Source organism: Musa acuminata, chromosome BXJ2-4 (assembly GCF_036884655.1).
Source record: "Musa acuminata AAA Group cultivar baxijiao chromosome BXJ2-4, Cavendish_Baxijiao_AAA, whole genome shotgun sequence".
Classification (NCBI taxonomy): domain Eukaryota; kingdom Viridiplantae; phylum Streptophyta; class Magnoliopsida; order Zingiberales; family Musaceae; genus Musa; species Musa acuminata.
In genome coordinates this window covers 28,698,858-28,720,080 of record NC_088341.1, presented here as the reverse complement: position 1 = coordinate 28,720,080, position 21,223 = coordinate 28,698,858, and the positions used below count along the sequence as shown (strand labels likewise).

Here is a 21,223-nt window from a genome sequence, read left to right as displayed (position 1 = left end):
AAAGCTATTCCTCAGTTTCCATTAACATAAGTGTTTCTTGTTCTCTCTTTTCAATGGACTCCACACATGCATCTCAATCACTCATCCAAATGAAACTTTTTGTTCATATGCCACAAAGCCATCTCAGCTCTTCCAAATATGGTTACACTTCGGGATACATTGTTCCATGGGATGCCAACAAATTAAACCATAAGAATCAGTAGGCAAGGTTCACAAGATCAGGACTGGTATAGGTTCAGGTCAGCTAAGTCAGTGTGATACTTGATTTCTCGGAAATGACAAACAATCAGTCAAAATCAGCCAAGATAAGCCATATTCAGCTCGAGATTGTTCAATTTCGTGACCATGGAAAGTCAGGGATCAGGTTTAACCAATCCTACATGGATCAGCCAGGGATCAATATTGGCCAACAATCCTTATAAGTTTCTGTATTAGCGTATGCATATCTGATACATATTCCACAAATAATTTTCAAGTTGATATTTTCAGCTAGCAGTAGTAAAAAGCTATTGATGCGAAAACACATTGAAATTGAATTTTCAATATATGAAAGTTTTTATGAAGGAAGGACTAGATCAGCCACAGAAAAGTTAAACCCTGTTCAAGTTTAACTTGGAATAAAATGCTCCAAAAGCTAATTAATAGGCCTAAGAATTTTCTATAGCATTGGTTTAATTCCTCTAGCAAGTACTTGTTCGCCTAAGTATTTTCTATAGCATAGGTTTAATTCCTCTAGCAAGTACTTGTTCATTCTTCTAACACCTAAATGAACACACCACATTTACCAGCTCTGAATTCAGACAATGCATCAAAAAGATATCTGTGATAGAAAGAATTGTACAATCCTAAAAGAATCATCAATAGCAGTAGGAAGGAGGAGCAAAACAAGAATATATCCAACAACCAAAGATAAGTTGAAGTACTCCACACAAACATAATCATCTGAAGACTCTGACACATAATAGAGTTCAAACACTAACATCATCCGAAAATTATAATTCAAGTAAAAAACAAGCATAATTATTTCCTTTAGCATGAAGGAAACTTTCAAGATTACCTCGGCCACAAGCTTTTCACTCTCCAGAAGCGGAAGCCGATGCTGAAGCAGAAGCAGAAGATGCGGAAGCATATGCACCCGCAGCGGCTGGGGGCTTCACCTCCCCAGAGCAACAGCCGCCTCCATGATGATGATGGTGGTGGTGGTGATGAGCTTGCCCGTGGCCGTGGCTGTGGCCGTGGCTGTGGCCATGGGGACGGCCCTTGAGCTGCTTGCGCATGTCATAGGCGTCCTCTCCGTCGGCGTAGTACTTGGCCTCGACGTCGTGGATGCGGTAGCCGAGAGTGGAGGTGTAGAGGGTAAAGGCGGCGCGGTTGCTGCGTCGGACGTGGAGGGAGACGTACTCGGCGCCGAAGACGGACTCCATAGCGTTCTGGGCGGCGGTCATGAGCTTGGTGGCGAGGCCGAGCTTGCGGTGGGTGCGGAGAACAGCAAGGGAGGTGATGTGGCCATGGCAGGGCTCGGAGGTGTCCTCCTCCATTTTGGCGAGAACGTATCCGACGATCTGGCCGCCGTAGTCCTCCGCCACAAAGAGCAGCTGCGGCCAGGAAAGGATGTGGTACAGGTAGTACTTCATCTGGTAGTTCTCCGGCAGGCACAGCAGGTTGCAAGCCTGCATCGCTAGCAGATCCTCCACCGTCGCCTGCCGTATACACACCATCTTCTTCTTTGTATTGAGGATCCGATCAATCGATCGATCAGCCGGCCGACCTAAGGATCGAGATACCCTCCGCCCCTCTTTCTCTGACTCAGACGATAGGGTTTGAAGGAACCGACGGGTTTGATGCACCACTTTTTCACAGCTACCGCTCGGGTTGGGCTTCGGCCCATTATATATATAATATAAATTCTTGAAAAACAATTTTAAAATTTAAAATTTCCTAACAACACGGAAAAAAAATTTATAGAGCATCCGTTTTCTAAAAATATGAAAATCCATTCTGCCCATCAACCATCGCCCTCCACCCATCCCCTAACCGTGTCGTCCCACTCCATCGCGTTGGTCGCCCCGTACAACGAACCCACCCAGTAACAGAGGAGTAGCGACCACTATCACAACCCGTTGAACCAGTGATGGAGCGGCCCTCATCGCCCTTACACGAGCAAGGGAATGAGCAGTGTTGTGAGGCACCTCTACGACTAGCGACAGGCCTCGCGCGAGTAAGGACGCAAGTGACATCAGTGACCCATGTCGCCCTTGCACAGGCTAGGGCACAGGCAACAACCACGGTGAGGCTTAGGGGTCCGACGGGGGCTATGTAACCTTCTATCCCTTCCTTGTCAACGTTGTCTCCTCGTGCCCCCTCCTTGCCGTTGGTTGTGAGCAAGAAAGGAGGGGGGTCGACTCGCCTTTGCGGCCAATGACAACGAGCAGGCAAGGGCCAACAAGCGAGGCACCCACGTGCAAGGTGGAAGGGGGCCGCTAGTAAGGCGGAGGCACAACCAGGGCTAGCAAAGGCGGAGGTGCGACTTAGGTTGGGGTAGAAATTTTTCAAAATGGCGAGAGCACAAGCATCCTTTCACATGGTCAGAGGCTCTCTATGGGGATTTTCAAACTTGGGATGCTCTATAGGATTCTTCGGTAAAGAAAGTTAGTTCTGTTCTTGCGGAAGACGAAAGTACTATTTGAGTTCGGGCGTAAAAGGCAAGGAAAGGACTATTTCCCATTTGATATAAGAATTAGAGCTATCAGAGGAGTTGACCCCGGCTTTCTCGAGTAGTGGTGAGGATACAGGCGCTTTTGGGTTCGGGTAAGAATTAATTCCAATTGAAGCACTAAGTGAATGAGAAACTCCTAGTCGTCATGAAGAAGAAGAAGAAGCAGTGTGGTATAGTCAACGGTGGTGCAAGTGGAGTTCAACAATCAAGGGAACCATCAAGGTAACCATCAACTTTTGTCTTGGAATCTCTTTCTGTTCGAGGTGAGGAGTGCGGTTTTTCAAGATTTGAATAAGAAGCTGGAGAAGGATTCGTTCAGAGTGTTGTCTACTTGTTCTGTTGAAGAAGAATCAGAAAGTATAGATTTTGAAGCCCTAAGTGAATGAGTAGAGTCTCGTATAAATTAAGTAATTAGAGAATTAGAGGAATCAACAAGATCAGGATCTGGGGCCGAAGCCGAATCGAAAGATGAAATAAAAGGTTGACAAGGCGCAAAGGGAAAGTGAGCTTCTCAATTTATTCTTATATAAGGGTGTGCATAAGTAAACAAGTCAAGTTTCGTTTTCACACCGAGGAGAGGTTGAGTGCGGTGTTGCGGTTCAATGATTCAAGGAAGAATTTTATTTACATGGGATCTATACCAAGTGCAAGATAAGAGAGATATTCAATTCAAAGGTAAGCTAAACCCGTTGTTTACTCTTTTCTATTATATGTATATGTGCGAGGTAGATGATTAACGTTCATTGTGGATGAGTTTATAAGAAAAAGTGAGCAGTGCAGGTGCAGGTGCTAACAGAGTGTAAATTCCTTGATTATATGCAAAAAGGGATATTCTTTTGTTTGACCTGACAGAGGAAATTCAATTAAGCCAGTTCCAGTTCTAGTTGTTGGAGCAGAAGAAAGATCTGTAGGATCAAGAAATGAGGTTTCTGTTTGACTTTAGACTTAATATTTCGGTTCAGAATCAGAAAGAAAGTTCAGTTCGGGTGCTTTAGTTGCACATTAACTTCTTGTTGGACTGGGTAGGAGTGTTGCAATAAGAGAATCAGTAGTATCAGGAGTAGTAGTAGTTCTTGTTAAGTCTACGAGTTTTGTTCTTGTGTCAGTTAAGTCGTCAGCTACTAGTGCTGCAAGTGGGAAGTCACCAATATCAGAATAAGTTTCCAGTAAATGTAGCAGTATCAAGGTCAGATGCAAGAGCAGGAAATGATGTTTCTGAAGCTAGATCATCAACTTCAGAATGCCCAATTCCAGTTCGAGGTCCAGTATCATGTGTAGTTTCGTTTTCAAGTGTTGTTGTCTACGATAGATAATCAGAGGCTAAAGTCAGCGCAGCGGGACAGAATTTAGTGTCCAAAGTCCCAATGAAGCTCTCTGCCCACATAACATAACAGAGCGGTTAAGCAGCAAGTCAGGTCAGTTACAATGACATTATAAAATTCTTTAATTCAAAAGCTCGTCGAGTATCATATAGAGTATCGTAAAGAATAAGGAGAAAGATATGGATCAAACTTAGCGCTAAGGGAGTACTCTTCGATGCAAGAAAGAGATTCAATTCCTATTTAACTTGACTCTGTGCAAGAAAGAGTTATCAGAGAAAAAATATCTTCTGCTTCTGAACAAATCACCAACAAACGGTTCTTCAAGTGTAGTGGAGAGAGGTGACTGGCCAAAGTCAGGTTGTGGAGAGAGAAGTGTTTCCGACATCCCTATTTTATAAGCGGGCTCTAGAGATTCAATTCTTCACTGAGAGGATACATAAGTTAATGCTCGATATGCATGATTTGATTGATTTGATTTCCTCGGTGCAAGTTCAATACCAGGGAGAGTTAGAGGATAAATTGAAGTTGAAGAATGATTTTACTTCGGATCAAGATCAAGACTAAGTGGAGAGGATAGAGGCTCAAATGCTAGTGTTGAAGTAGAGTCTGCAAGTAGAGTGTCTAAGTCTCTGAGAGAATCAGCAGTAAGAGAATCTGCGGTTAAGTCTCCATTCAAGTTGTTGAGAGAATCAGTAACAAGTGATTTTTAACTGAAATCTGGGTATAAAGCAAGATCTGGATCTGAATCAATTACCGGCATTCAAGCGTTAGCAGTTCCAGTTTCATCTACATCTATAAGATCATCTTGAATCGAATGCCCACAAAGAAGAAGAGGTGTGTTGACTTTGGGTCAGGTGCTAGTGTTGTAGTAAGAGAATCTACAGTGCATGTAGGGGAGTTTATAGTTTCTATTCCTGGAATTGAAGAAAAGGGTGTCAGGTATAATGAGAGAGTAATCTCCAAACTCATACACTTTAGCTCGAAAGAAAGATTCTTGTCATGTACTCTTTGACTCGGCCTCAGTGCTTGAAAGGAAAGATGATATTGGGTAGCCAAAAACAAAAAGATTTCACAACTCTTATTGCTTGCCTGATTGCCCTTAACCTAAATTGTCAACTCGAGAAGAATAAGTATCAAGGTTCTGCTCCAGGTTAAGAGTGAGCAGTGAGGTAATGATTAAGCAGCTTGACCTAGAGAGTTCTCCCTCGAATGTTGGGTTCTGAACTGAAAGTGGAGTTTGGCAAAAGGGGTGCTGGAAAGGTGAGTTCGCCAAAGTGTGTTAGTGAGTTGCTTTGATCTATGCTTACGGGAAGAGAGAGAGGTTCGCCCTGTTCTACTTTACATATTAATCTATACCAATTGCTCGGTAAGAGATGAAGTATTGACTTGCGAGTTAGAATAAAAGATAAAAAATTATATATGAGCTCTTAAGATGAAATTCAGTATTTGTTGAGTTTGCTTGGAGTTGCACTAACAGAGTATTTGTATCAGCTAATGCGACTTATTGAGTTTAGAGTATTCGTATCAGCTAATGCGAGTTATTGAGTTTAGAGTAATAGGCTGTTTACTTACTTTTCTTATACTATATATGTGCACTTCCATGAAAACAAGACTTGCGGAGGATGGGACGTTTGACTGTGTTGGCAACGATATTAGATCTTTTTTAATGCTTGTGGAGCGGTTAAGCAGGTAATCTTAAATTCAATGATGAACTTCAAGTCGAGTTCGGGATGCGCCTAACGAGTTTGTCGGGCAAGACGAAGCAGAAAGTCAAGTAGAGTCGACGAGATCAGATGTAGGATCATAGGCAGTATCGGGATTTGAAGCAGTCGAAAGTCAATCAACAGTTCTAGGATTAGTACCAGGCCCAATAGCAGTGTGAGCTCTGGAAGAAGCTGCTTCAAAAGAAGTATCAGAATCGGTTGAAAGATCATATGCTGGATCAGGAGAAGGATTAGAAGCTGTCTTTACAAACTTCTATAGCACATGCGCTCACAAGTCTAGTTTTTCAACCTCTACCTGTTGTTTATGCAAGAGAAGCAGTATTTGACGGAAAGGAGAAGTCCAATATTTGATGTTTGAGAGAAAGGTGAAGTCTAGTGTTTGATGTTTGAGAGTTCGAGGAAGAATCAAATAAAAAAGGAAGCTACATATGCATAAGCTGGATCTTTAACTAGAGACGATGCAGTATTAGGAGTTGGCGTAGCAGCACTAAGATAAATAAGGGTGTCTTATATAGATGCAGTAATTAGAGAATAAGAGTCTAAAGCAGGAGAAAGATCTTCATCAGCAGAGTCAGCATCAGTAGCATGCGATTCAGAGAGTGGAGTTCAGAAAGCCTAAGAACGTTAGCGTTGTGGAGAGGAGGTTCAGGTGATTGACTTTAATCGTTTTAAGACTCGGTGCTTACGTGAGTGGTGTCTAGTTGAGTGATTCTTATCATTCTTATTCCAAAGTACTAAGCTTTGGTTACTGAACTGAAGCAATGTAGTTTGTTTACTAACTTCTACCATACATCAGATAGCTCTAAAATTCAATAAATGAGTTTGAAAGAAGAAATTCAATATTAATCTCATGATCTTTAAAAAAGTCATAAAACTGGGATGGTACTGTTATTTGGTTAAACTCGGGTTACACAATATACTCCTCAGTTATTGGGCTATCTATATTAATATCCAGAATGTCTGGAGTTTTAATTTTATCTCTAATATCATTTTTTAATGATAATTGAAATCTTATGGTCCTTAGTCAGTGTTATTTCTTAACACTGGTCCCATTCATAAAATCTAATCAATTCATATTCCACTTGATCATCAATGGATTAGACCTTCCACCCCATTACAATGGTTACTATAGAACCTTTATCACTTCATTTAAAGCAGATAAATGGACTCTCATCGTAATCGAGGTTGGAAGTCTATGTTGAGCCTCAACTTCTCAATGCTCCTCACTGCTGTTTCCAGGTTTAAGAAAACCTAATAAGAACTTAATATCATAGTTAAACAATATATTTTTCAACTTTGGTTTAATTTCCTCTCTAACATCATTGTTAATGATAACTGGACCCTCATGAAAACTATGTTTGGAAGTATATATGGAGCATTGATTCCTAGCTGCTCATTACTATTGCCCCAAGTTTAAGAAAATTTACAAGAACTGATACCATTCTTAATGATAATTAGAATCTTATGATCCTTGATCATCTTTTCAACCCTAATCTTATCCATAAAATTTTATTGATTCATATTCTCCTTAATTGCCAGTCGCTATAACTAAAGCAAAACACAGTAAGTAGAATTTTAAATAGGTATCTACATTAATTTAGGATAAAAAAATCAAATAAGGAGACCTTTTTGTTTCTGAATAGACTTGTAGTATTTTTGACATCTCTGTTATAACTAAAATAAATGGACTGTAAACCAAAAAAGATCAACTCATATGCAAAGGTAGAATTTCAAATAGATATCTTTATTGATTCAGGATTAAAAACAATCAAATAAGGAGAATGTTTGACATCTCTATTAAGTCTATTAAAAAACATTATAACTAAAGCAAATAGAGTTTTTTTTAATTGATTTCGGATTAAAAAAATCAAATAAGGAGACCTTTTTGTTTTTGAGTAGAGTTGTAGTATTTTTGACATTTCCATTAAAATACTATAAATCTGTTCAAAAATATTATAATTAAAACAAATAGATTCATAACATAATAGAAACCAATTAATATACAAAAGTAAAATTTCAAATATATATCTTCATCAGTTTAAGAATATGAACAGTCAAATAGGAAGATTTTTTTATTTGTTATAATATTTTTAAAAATATATAATATTTTTGGTACCTACATGGAACACTACAAGAATACTATATGTAATTAAGAAATTGAATTGGTCATAGTATAATGACAATTGGCCCATATAGGTGGACCGGTTCACCTCCATAATGTATAACCAAGCTTACTTGGTGAGGGGCACATTTTTTAAGATTAAGATAAATAGGAGATATTTTTGAAAAATACGAAAAGAGCACACTATAGGTTTTTTTGGTAAAAAAATAAATGAATGATTGAAGTCAATTTTTGTCTTAATTAAAAATGTTTGGTACGTGGGAAATAAATAAGTTAAAATAGCAGCGGAAAAATAATAAAGAAATTGAATGAATTTTAGGGACCGGCGCTTATTACAAAAGAAAATAAATAAAAAAGATAAATCTCATTACAACTCATTCCCTAAAACAGTGGCGCGCTCAGCCACCCGTGCGTTAGGAAGAAAATTGGCTTCGACGGTCTCATAATACTCAATTTACAAACTTTGGTGGAACCATATATTGACGCTGAGTTCGATTCCTTCCCGTCGAAGGAAAACAGAAACCTCCTCTCGCTTTCGTCCCTGGTCTCCGTCGATTTGGTCGTCCCGGTGATTCTCTTCCTCCATAAAAGGTTCATCTGTTCATCGTTTCAGCAATTTTGTTGGGTGAACTATATCCATGGTTCTCGTGGCTTTAATTTCATTTCTGTGGTTTAATTAGGTTTTTCGATCTCCGGAGTAAGGACTATTCGATGGGGTTGCAACAATCCAAGGAGGAATTGCTTTACCAGCAGGTCAATTATGGCAACATCGAGGGGATCAAAGCCCTCCGCAGCCAAGGCGCCGGACTTGAGGTAAGCCAAGCGATGTCCAGAGTTGAATTCATTGAGTCGATTAAGATGGGTTGGAATTCCAATTTCGCCTAGCCGGAAGCCAATTCTGCGGAGGATTTTGAAAGGATTGGTTTCTTGGATGGGGTTGTATATTTGTGCAGTGGATGGATAAAGAAGGGAAGACCCCTTTGATCGTCGCGTGCTTGAGGCATGATCTCTTGCCCGTTGCGAAGATTCTGATCGAGTTGGGTGCCAATGTCAACGTGTACAGGCCCGGTGAGAAGCTACTTCTGGTGCCAAGTTCATGTCGTGTCACATATAATGGAAATAAATTCGCCATGCGACCTATATTAGGTTTTAAAATTACAACAAAATGGAGCATTTGCCAGGTTTAGTTTAGCAGGTTCTTTAGTAGAGATGAACTAGTTACATGATTTATCTGTCTCTATGCAAGAGGGCAAGAACCAGAATAGCGTGATGATTTTGCTTTTCTATGATCATGTATGTTGCCTTAGACAGGTACTCAAACAACTATATTCAGTTATCATGAATGGTGCTCAGAAAGAAAAAAATGAAGAGAAGGGAAGATACGAGAAAAGAAAATTTTGTTTCCCCTTTTCCAGTGAAGAGTGGAAATACAGGATCAATTGAACTTTTTCTTCTCCAACTTTCTCCAATTTTTGTTATTAGAAAATTGGGTTTCTGTGTGTCCACATGTTTGTGTGATTTACTATTTTTTTTCTCTGTTATCCTCCCAACTCTATTACCAAACAAGAGGACATAACTTAACTCTCCACCCTTTGCTTCTCATCTCCGGTTATCTCCCTCTGTATTGATTAATGAATTGTTGTTGTAGTTTGGTAATGTTTTCGTGCTTGTTTGTTCTATGCAAATGGCTATGTTGTGCAAAGGATTTTGTTGCACAAATATATTCTGTGTGCTTTATTAAAGAACTGTATTTGCAAGCAAACGAATTATCACATAAAGCCTACAGATAGCAGAAGTGAATTTAGTTTCTTTTTCTGCAATTTCATGAAATTTCGTGAGTAGATACACTTTGATTTTTTGCATTTGCATTTTTATTGAATTATTGGACATGGAAACTTGCATATAAAGGTCTAAGTGCCTTTACTTTTTCACTGTAGGGTGTCATGCAGGAACTCCCTTGCACCATGCTGCTAAAAGAGGCCTTGAGCAGACTGTTCATCTCCTTCTTTCTAATGGAGGTATTTCTGTATCACTTGCTCTTCAAAATACTTTTTCCTCATGTTTTTTTATTATTGATGTTATTAGAATGCTCATTTCTTAAATATCACAGCAAATCCTTTCATCATGAATGATGATTGTCATACTGCACTTGATTTGGCTAGAGAAAAGGGGCACTGCAATGTTGTCCGGGCAATTGAGGTATTCTTTCTGCTGCTAAATCCAATTTACCATTTAGCTCCAGTCTCGGTGTTTGGTTCTAAATTTGATGCATCATCTGTAAATTATATATGGTCCTTTTTCTGATATTGCTTGTGTTCAGAGTCGAATTTCTCTTTTTACTGGATGGCTGCGGGAGGTTTATGGGCCAGGCTTTTTGGAAGCACTTGTACCACAACTGTTGACACGAAAAATGTCTGTGTATCCTTATAGTCTTTTTTTGTTCATATCAGCTTTTTCCTTCACAGACACCATCGAACATTAGTGTAACATAGAGGATATATCAACTTTCGTCCTTTAGGAATTATGAAGTTGCTGATCATTATTTCATTTATTATGCAGTTGGTCTGTGGTTTTGCCATGTGATGCTCGTAATCCAACAAGACCTCTCAAGTTTGAGCTAGCTATTTATTCTGATCTTCAGGTGCAGTAGAAGAGTATCATTTTGCATGTTTTGCTTTTTAGATAGTTGCTTATCTTAATTCTGTTAAGTGATACATTATTAATTTTAAATCACTTGTAATTTGACTATATAGCATTGCGCTTTTGGCAAATATTAGCGCTTACTCTTAATTTGATCTCATATACAAATGAAATGATCAATAAAATATAGAACTAAACCAAATTTTTTCTACTGATTATAAAGTTGTAAACATTTTTTTCTTGTTATATTTTGATGGATGTCCCTTTTACTCCTTTATTTTGATATTTTATGTGGGGATCATGAATTTATGATCACTTTGGGTTTGCTTGGAATTTGAAGCCCTTGTTCAACACATATAATGGTCTGAACATTGTAGATTGATTTAAGAGGTTAATTAAAGAAGTTAAAGACGAGTGCCCATCTAATCTTCTATATACCATGTAAGAAAATTCATTACATGAGCTAGCAGGTGCATCCTCCAATTCTGAACTTGTGTTAGGACCTGCTAGTCATCTCTTGGATAAACATATCCTGTTTTTTGTGGACTTAATACTTAGAACTAGGAAAAAGTATAATGCATAGTTCACAACACAAGTTTCAGGATTGAGATTAACTAGTGACATTATGATTGAAATTGATAGGATTGTTTTAATCAGATATTGGAATCGGTTGATAAAATAATTAACTAGAAACAAAAATTATATAGACAAGAAAAAGGTTAACAACAAAATAAATTTGAAGAAAATTTAAAATTCATTCTAAAATATTCTTTTACCTTCATATTTCATAGTGTATGTATCTTTCCAATATAAACACATGCAAAGCTTGTAATACAAAATACAAAGATATTGTATAAAAAGGCACTACATGTTTGTTTAAAAAAAAAACAATTATCATATTGTATATATGTTATTAAAGTAAAAGTTATAGTATGTATCATACAAAAGATCAAAACTTACTGTCTACAGCTTTGAAGTTCATGATAAGCTTCACTATAGCTAGAATTCTTCTTAATCACCATGCAAATGAACTAGGGGTAATACATATAAAATAATATTGAAGATCAAGTTGTATCCTATTACATTTGCATTCTCAATGATAGTTTTCTTATTTCCTTAAGTGATTAATGATTATCCTTTATCCTTCCTTTTCCCTTCCCTATATCCTTTTTATCTTACCTTTACCTATATCCTTTCTGTATTAAATGATGTTGGATGGTAGATTTTGTAAAAAAGGGTGCAAATAGTAAATGTGATGGTTGTTATAAGAAGCAAACAGTAGCAATGTCTTCTCTGTATGGCAGTTGTAGCCAAAGACTTTTTTACTTTCTTCTATTTTGATTTTCTCTTCTTCTCTTTCCCCTCCTTCCCTTGATTCAAACAATTTGTCATTTCCCACTGACCTCAAATTATATGACCAGAAAATTGACCGAATTTGAACCTTGCATACCAATATGGATTTAGTGTACCGTACCAAAGTCGGGTGATGTGGAAGTTTGATATGATGATTTTAGTTTTTTTGTTTAGCATATAGGAAGCGGGCTATGATTTCTTGGATATTGAACTGCTAATTACACACTGACATGTACTGCAAAATTCATCTACTGATGTCTATATTTGAGTGCTCATCATTAATGGAAGTGACAATTCTTTTATGGTTCTACACATGATTTGTCATAGTGGTTTTTTTGGTTCTTATAAAGAAAAATTGTGTATAGATGATCTTTTTTTGGTGCTGTACATGTTTTATGGTGGTTTTTTGTTTTTTGGTAAAAAAGACTAGTTCTGAGAGAACGAACAAGGGACTTGTTCACTAGTTCCGGAGCATGAGTTTAATCATAGTTGTCTAGTAATTATTACCACTGAAGATGCTACACACTTGGTTTCTAGTTTTTATCAGATTTTGCTGTTTCTTTACCATAAATATCATCTAGAGATATATATTCAATTGAATTGATACACAAGTATAGTTTCAGGCCATAAATCAAGCCAAGGGAAAGGCTCCTCCTACCCATCCTATATTCAGGATTTTCTTTTTCTTGTGCACTTTAACTAATGTTTGCTTATTTGAACATGGAATAGATTTAGAAAAATGTATATTTGTAAATGAGGAAGTGCTTAAGTCAGATTGCACATTTTATTGCCATTTGCAGTTTCAATAAGGTAAATGTGGGTACATGACTTCATTTTTAAATTATCCAACGCTTGTACATTTTGATAGGAAGTTTTTAAGATTTTGTACCATAACTGGTTGAACCCACAAGTTTACTATGTAGTTATAGCATTTGATATTGTCAAAGGAACTTATCCTGAAGATGAATTGACATCATGGTAGAGGTCTTACTTCCGTAAACATGGATGAGATAGACTATAATTTTTATATTATGGAGTCTTTGGATACACATAAACTAATTCAATTATTCTGTTATCTGTTTTAACCAAGGTTTGCAATACCGTACCGTACCGTACCGGTATTTCGACCTGGGCTCGGTACCGGTACGGTACGGTATACCGAGCTGTCACGGACTTAGCTGGTTTTGCCTAAGTCGTGCGGCACCCTTGCGTGTCCGTCCGCAAAGGTCAGCCTCCCCGAAGCCTCTCATTGTCCCTTAGGACCAACAAAAGAAAGAACGGGTTAGAGAGAACGCCTCAATCGGGATCCACAAGCAAACATCTCCGAAAAACACTTCATAGACAATGCAAATTACAAACAGACTTTACAAGCTCTGAACAGTGGCACAACAAAGGGGTAAAATGGTCCATTACAGACCGAAAATCTCTCGCACGTGTCCACATGACACAACCTTTATTTACAAGCCTAAAGAGGCCACCAACCCAACTAAAATGGGACTATTAAGCCTTCGGCCGCCCCTCTACATGCTGTATAAGGCATTAACATGCCAAAAGACACGGACATACATAAGCATTACATCAAACATCCTGTTTCGAAGTTTGTCCGTGACAGAGCGGTACACCTAGGTGTACCGAGTACTGTAGCACTGCTACAGTGCCTCGGACCGGTAACAGTCGGTCCGTGTACCGAAAACCTGTCGGACCAGTACATACCGCCCGTACCGGGCGGTACAGCTCGGTACGGCAGACCCTGGTTTTAACATCTATGCATTAGTATAGGGAAGTCTTTTGTTGCACTTAAACTGATTTGTTTAATGTGTTATCTTCTTTGACATCTTTGACTGGTTTTACTTGACTGTTTTGCATCTGAGTTTGGTGAACTGGTTTGATCGGTCAGCTGGAGAAACTCAGCTCTAAATTTCCTCTATCTTTTTCTATTTCCCTAACTTCATTCACAAAATTCCCAAGAAATCATTGAATGAAAATATTTACTATGTTGTGAACATGTTCTTCATGTTGATTTATGAGAGAGAGAGGAACAAATTATTCTGATGTCATTACTGATTGGATTTTCTAGGGCGGTCTAATTTAACAGAGTCCACTCACCATCTTATAGCTCACCGTTTTGTTAAGTTTGACATTTATTAATGGTTTGTACATGCAAGTAACTAGTGTTAGCATTCTTTGCGACAAAGAGTGCAGCTTACAGTTGAAATTTGGCTCCTGTACTTTCTATTCTTCTAAGCATGAATAGTTTTACTTTGTTCTTAAATTAGTGTACGGTCGTAGATCTCAGTATTGGAAACCTCTCAAGACTTAGCTCCATGACACATTGAACGATGTTGCCCACAGGCCATTAGTGAACAGTTTTCAATTCTTATAAGCATGATTAGTTTTTCTGGTATTTCAACAGGACATTAGTGCACAGTTTTGAGTGCTAAATCTTTTTCATTTAATACGGAGGGAGAAGGCAGAATGATGTTTATTACGTAGTCGACCACCTTAGACTTAGTGCCTCAGGCCATGATGTTGAAATTTGATGGCATTTAAGTTCTGTTACGTAGTATATGTTAAAAAAAACTTGTGCACAAGTATGAAAGTCCCAATTATTTGACTATGGTAAATTAGTACCATCATGGTTTTCCGTTTTGTTGTAGAAACTTTTATCATCATGGTAATTTAGTATGAAAGTTCTACCATCATGTTGTGTGTGGGACTCATGTCTTGCTTATGTCTACAAATATGTTTTTGTTGTGTCCAAATCATCATTATTGCTGATATTTCTACAAACATGTCTTTCTAATTTCTACAAACATCACTTGACTATGTATAACTTGTTTATATATGCAAAATTCTATGTTTAAAAATGACATTCAGAACCATTTTTACTCTCTGTGTGTCTGTTTTTATCTCCATCTCTGACTCTATGTCTAAATTGCACATACTTTTCATGGGAACTTGTATGCTGGCACTTCTTCCTTGTTAGAATATTAATTTGTGATAACTGATCAATTTTAACTATGGATTTATAGGAAGAAATAACTCTTGTTGTCCTTAGTGCTGATCCACTAAGGACACATTGGCTTTTTTTTATGGAAGACACTGTTCTACTCCCATGTTGCTAGATAAAAAAATATACTTAACATTTATGATAGACTATGTAATCCACCCTTCTGTCTACCCAAGGAAATATATATTTATAAAAACATGAATTCTTACAATAAAAGAACACATTGTATCACAAGATGTATTTTCAACTTTTGTGCACATTGAATAGTATTACTAGTTTCTTGGAGAAGTCTTGGGATTGAACATTGTCATTATAAGCTCCATGATATATCGATCAGCATTGCCCATGAATAAGGACTGCTCATAGTTTCCAGTATTTCAACAACACCTTAGTGGATTGGTTGGATGTAATGTCATGTTCAATATGTTACTTTAAATAAGGACACATTGACATGTTAATCATAGATGGATATACTGGTTGCACAATAATGTGTACTGCAAAGCTCTTCTACCTTCTTTACAAGTTTTAGCAAGTATTAGTAGCAATATCTGTGTGTTTTTGTGGTCTTATAATATTTTTGTTGTAATTCATTTATGTTTTCATTAGAGAAGAAAAGTTTCATGAAAGAATGAAATTCAGTATGCCCTTGATTGTAGTGAATTAATATTGCTTTGGATTTTTATTTTTTCATATTTTATCCTATATCTATGGATCAAACAAAGCCCATATGGATGAAGTGAAGTGAAGTGACTTTTCATATATGAATTTTTGTGCATTTGCGTGAGCCCTTGATTTTAAAGTAGACTGTCCCTGTTGGTAACCATTCTTTGGTTTCAAATTGTAAGTTGTTCTTAGAATTTACTAATTTTCGAAGCCTAAATGAATGTGTAGCTGGATCATTAATGGTACTGAAGCCTCACTATGGAGGTACTGTGTGTTCTTTCGTGCACTAAAATTATCCCTATCACTACTTGCATGAACATATTTTGACTCAGTGGCAACTTACTTAAGGTTTTAGGTGAACTTCGAAACGGATTTGAAATATTTTAATTTGAGCATATATAAACATGCAAAACTGAAGTTCAAAGTATCATCAACTTGTTATTATGCTGAAAAATGCTTTTACAAGGATACTTTATGTAAATGGATTAAGCACTATATGCAACACAGTTAACTAAAACATTTATTAATAATGGTTTGACAAATGTTGATTGTGGTTTGGCCATGAGTGATCCACTCAGTTCTATTTGCCCTAATAGGGTGTGGTATATATTTTTTTTAAATTTCATTTGTATTGTGAATATCATTCATGAAAACCTTGCTGATTTATGATTAAAAGCATAATGGGTCTGTCTGCAAGCAGGACTTGATAGTTGATGATGAGTTGTCTTTGTTCCATATATAGAGTTCGAATCGCCCTTTCTTGTTCTCCTAACTCTTTACTCTTGACTCTAAGCTCTAAACTGCTTCCAGCTATAACCCCATGGAGGGAGTGGTAACCAAACTTCTTGAAGAATAGAAGATAGTGCACAAGAGTAGAAGAACGTAAAAATGTAGCTTACTTTAAGTTAGAATTGAGGATTAAGAGCATAATGGGTCTATCTGCAAGCAGGACTTGATAGTTGACTAGATGATGAGTTGTCTTTGTTCCACATATATATATATATGTATATGTATATATATATATGTATATGTATATATGTATATGTATATATGTATATGTATATATGTATATATACATATATATATATATACATAAATATACATATATATACATATATATACATATATATATATGTGTGTGTGTGTGTGTGTGTGTATTTCAGCCATTTTAAATTGCCTGAATTTATCAGGAAAAGTTCTACTTTTATCATGAAAAGACTAGAAACTCCTTTTGGTTATTCAATCAGTCAATAAATGGTAGGTCATTGGTTTTTACTCACTCACTCATTTTTATCGGCAGACTGCCAGGCCACGTACTGTTGTTCCACTCTGGAAAGTTCACATTGAAGAACCCAAGTTCAACCAAGTAGATCCTTCTGTAATCATTGTTGATAAAGCTACAAGTATGTTTCTTCATTGTTTTGAAATTTGTTCAATGAGAATAATGACTTGAAAATTTCATGTAAATTGTAACATGGTTTGAATTTCTTTCTTAATATTTTTTTGTTAAAAGAAATTAACTTTGTTAACAAATAAACATTTTGGTGCCATATCTTTAAATGCTTTAGTAGGTTCTCTGGAGTACCAAACTTCTTTTTCTGCCACATAAGTTTCTGGTTTTCTATATATGCAAAATGGTTACAGTTCTCACTCCACATGCTTCTGAATTTATGACTTTTATAGCACATATGAGATATTTAGATTCTGTTGGTGCAACTGCTAAGTTAGTCTGCAAATTATACTAGGAGACCCACTCAGGCATACCAAGTCTGGCCTTAGGCTGGGGATATAGAAAATCTTCACATCTGTCGTCCTCCATCTTGTTTTAGACAGCTGATATTTTTTTGCTAGTAGGTGCAATGTCTCAGTTTGATGATATTGCTGCTACAGTACTCGAAACTTTAAGCTGCATCAGCAATCACTTTTTTGTCTAGCTTACTAATTGAAGTCTACTGTGTCACATGTCCAAGTGACTGCTTTACGAAAATGTTGAAAAATGAGCGACTAAAACTGTCAGATTCACAGTTTTTTGTCACCCATATTCTCAATCCCTTTGTGCCTGGAAACAGTTTATCCTATTTTATTCTTGGTTGTATGCTTTGATGTCAGTAATACACCTGGATTTACTCCATGTCTCATTATTTTGTGCAAGTCATGATTGCCACTGGGATACCATGTTAATTAATCTTTTGGCTCTAGGCTTCCATATTTATGAGGTGTTATGTTGGCATTTCATGCTTTTAAGTGTTGTAATCTATTGAAGATTTCTTTCTGGTTGGATTCTATGTTACTTCTATGAGAGCTTCATTGTCGTTTCTGCATTTTTTGTATCGGCTAGGTGTAAGGTGAATAAAGAAATTGAGGAAGAGTCATGTGTATGCAGTCCTCAAAACATATCATTCTTCTTTCTAATTGCCTTTTGTTTGTTTCCTCCTTGTTAGCATAAGCAGCATGTATTCCAGAAGGATTGGTTCCATGAAGTTCATTATACATTTCTGTGCTTAATGTCTAGTAGGTACTTAGGCAATATAGACTGAAGTGGCATTTTTTAATGATTACATACTTCTCTGATATTATTTTGACTTCTGCAACTCACAACTTGATGGTGTCACTGGTTGTTCCAGAAATGACTTCAACTGACAAGTCACAACTTAGGCAATATACACTGGTCGTTTAAAAAAATGATGACTGTTAAGCTTGATTCATTTAATTCTTTCAGCCAGTATTGATGGTTCATAATGGACACTAGTTGTGGTTGGTTTAATATCAGGATAAGTTTGGATACCATTAGAAAAATTTTGTATCTTTCAATTCAACTACAAAATGATGACTTCTTGGATTAAGTTTTATAATTGTAGTTCTTAATTATTCTTTTTACTCAGGGGCACGATATAAGTTTCTATCTGCACGTGAAGGTGACAAACAACAACTGCAGTGGTTCTTCAGTTCATGCCAAGGGATCTCCCAGGTATTACATGCATTTCCCGAAAAGACCCTCCAAAGTATCTGAATAATGAAATCTAGCCAGTAACTTAATGGGGCTACTTCTGAGCAAGCATTAAATATCATCTTTGACTTGATCTGCATTGTTACAAGATAAAGTTTGATGTAATAGGTGAAACCATTTGCAGTTAGTGCCCGGAAACTATATGAATTATGTGAACTGCATATTGAAGCACGGGAATTTGACTTTTAGATCCATTTCCAATGTCATGATGATGTGTAGTTTGTCACTTATATGTTAATGGGTTGACTTTTAGATCCATTTTCACTTGTTTGAATGTTTTGTAAATTATTTCCCTCTTACAGGTCACCAATAGCCTTCCAGTAATGCCAGTAGATGTCTCAATGCCTAGTCCTCCCCAAATAATTTCATCTGCTTCAACACAGTCAACCGCTGCACCTACATCAAATCCAGAAGATCTAGAGTTGGCGATGGCCATAAATGCTTCCATACAGACGGCCATATCAGAGGGCGTGCCTGATATCCAACCTAATCCACAAACAAGCAATACAAGTGATTGGGCAAGCTCTTCAGACAATTCAACTTACAATGGTTGGGACACCCCAAATGCAGATACTTCTTCAAAGATGAATGGTCAAGGGTCAACAAATGAACCATATGCAAGCAATGGATGGGAAGTTCAGTTGAATACTAGCGCATCACAGCCTAACGTGCAGAACCCTGATACTCCAGTTATTCAATCATCTCAGGGAGCACCTCCTACTCAGTTAGTTCCTTCTGCTCCTCCAGTAACCGAGGATACATTCTATGATGGGCCTATCCACTACCCATCAATAGATTGCAGCCCCATAGATATGAAAATGTCAGCAGTGGAGGATGCACCTGGAACTGCTGAAGCTAAAGATGGTTCTACATCCAGCTACTCCAAACCAGGATCGAGCGAAGACAAGGCAGAGAGTAAAAGTTCATCAGGTTGTTGTGTTATCTGCTTGGATGCTCCAGTAGAGGGAGCATGTATTCCGTGTGGGCATATGGCAGGATGCATGTCATGTTTAAGGGACATTGAAGCCAAGAATTGGGGATGCCCTATTTGTCGTGCCAAGATTAAGCAGGTCATAAAGCTCTACGCTGTCTGACCAATCAAATGGTCTATACAGGTAAGGTGATGCAAATCTTGGACACCTGTTTTGAAGAACTTGATTCCTTGGTCTTCTGTATGGTATATAAACTTCAAAAGAATTATTTATTGCATATAGGTTGTCGGCAAAAGTTACCTCCTAAGCCATCGTCTCATACATTGGGCTATCACAGTTGGGTATGCTGTAAATAATATTTTGTTGATAAGTTCCATATTTTGTCGCATATGATGCCTCTGGAAAATGGTTGCATCACATACCCCGAGTCTCTGTGAGCTGATAGCTGTAAGTGCAGTGGAAACTGGTGCTACATTTGAATTGAAAGAAAATGGGCACATGTAATCTGTGTTATATTGTATCATTATAATGCTATGTATGCTGATGAGATTTATGATTTTCTTTTGTTTTTTTCAGCATAGACTTGCTTAGTTGACTAGGCTACAATGTATATGTTGATTTTATAACTTATGTTTCAGGTTTTGATAATTGAACAGAAGATAAAAGATCTAGTAATTGTTTTGATACAACAAATACTGAGTACCGCTTCTTTTGAAGCAATTTTGATCCATGTTACAGGATTCAAATAGCAGTCTGCATGTTCATTCAGAAAAAGACTTGTGTTTAAATCACATTATGTAGGATGTGTTTTAAAAAGAAAAACAGATTCAAAATGGCTATACATACGTAGCATTTCATATATTTCATTCTAAAAGTACACTTTTGAAGTTCTAGAAACTATAACAACAATTTGACTGTTAACAGAATTAGGACTCATAGAAATTTGGTGTGATGATTTATAGTCCCAAGAAAATTTGAATTTATTGAACCATGAGTAAGAGAATCTAATTATAGAAATAATGAAATGCCTTGAAGACCTTTCCCAAGCATTTGACGTTCCTTTATAACCAACCATATAGAAGAATGAATTGGTCGGGAACTCGTGTGACCCCAACTTGTCTTTTGAGAATATTCCAAAATCGCTTGAAGAATTCGACATTGAGATCATCGGCTCTTCTCGGATCCCATTTAGAAAATGGCATTTCTAATTTTATCGAAAGAGAAGGGTTGGCTTAGGGATTGATGATGCTGATCTTGAAGTCTTAAGACGGGACAAGCACAAAAGACCGATGGGAGGGTGAAAGTAGGGATTTTGCATAGGTCAAAACACCAATCAGCAAAACAATAGATGATTTTTGCATCTTCTGGAGGTGCAAAGGTGTTGCTGCAACAAGTTTGTGCTTTTGATCTTGGCACGAGTAGAACATATAAGATGTGGCTACTGTCTATTATATATAGGCAGACAATTTATTAGAAAAGATTCTTTTTTTTTTTGCTAAAAAAGAGAGATGTCACGCATGGTATTTTTTTAATCTGAAGTTTGAGGTTTCTGCCTTTATATTTAATCCGGTAAGCAATAATCCCAAGTGAGGGTGTGAAGGTTCTTCATGGAACATATGCAAGTCCAAGAACATTGTCCTTGCAGTAAGTTAGTTGCTAAGTTTAGACCAGGAATTAATGACAAAAAGTTTCAAAGTCAGTAGGGATCAAATCTATAGTTAAATGAAGTAGTTA

General features: G+C 37.2%; 2 protein-coding genes across 6 annotated transcripts; one reads left to right on the top strand and one right to left on the bottom strand.

Annotated features, from left to right (window-relative positions):
- Positions 1-893: 893 nt before the first annotated feature.
- Positions 894-1,856, bottom strand: LOC135610208 (N-terminal acetyltransferase A complex catalytic subunit NAA10-like). Its single transcript, XM_065104420.1, has one exon. The coding sequence runs from the start codon at positions 1,716-1,718 to the stop codon at positions 1,074-1,076; it is 645 nt and encodes a 214-aa protein (XP_064960492.1). The 5' UTR covers positions 1,719-1,856; the 3' UTR covers positions 894-1,073.
- Positions 1,857-8,285: 6,429 nt separating this feature from the next.
- LOC103981936 (probable E3 ubiquitin-protein ligase XBOS34) lies at positions 8,286-20,045 on the top strand. 5 transcript variants are annotated; one of them, XM_009398704.3, is made up of 11 exons: positions 8,286-8,475; positions 8,565-8,697; positions 8,838-8,952; positions 9,822-9,902; positions 9,995-10,083; positions 10,205-10,296; positions 10,444-10,525; positions 16,851-16,953; positions 18,433-18,518; positions 18,860-19,672; positions 19,772-20,045. In XM_009398704.3, the coding sequence occupies exons 2-10, from the start codon at positions 8,596-8,598 to the stop codon at positions 19,649-19,651; spliced, it is 1,542 nt and encodes a 513-aa protein (XP_009396979.2). In that variant the 5' UTR covers positions 8,286-8,475; positions 8,565-8,595; the 3' UTR covers positions 19,652-19,672; positions 19,772-20,045. The 5 variants fall into 5 exon arrangements, with proteins under 5 accessions (XP_009396979.2, XP_009396978.2, XP_009396980.2 ...); XM_009398703.3 differs by having other exon boundaries at positions 18,860-20,045; XM_009398705.3 differs by having other exon boundaries at positions 8,315-8,452; positions 18,860-20,045.
- The last annotated feature ends 1,178 nt before the right edge of the window (positions 20,046-21,223 follow it).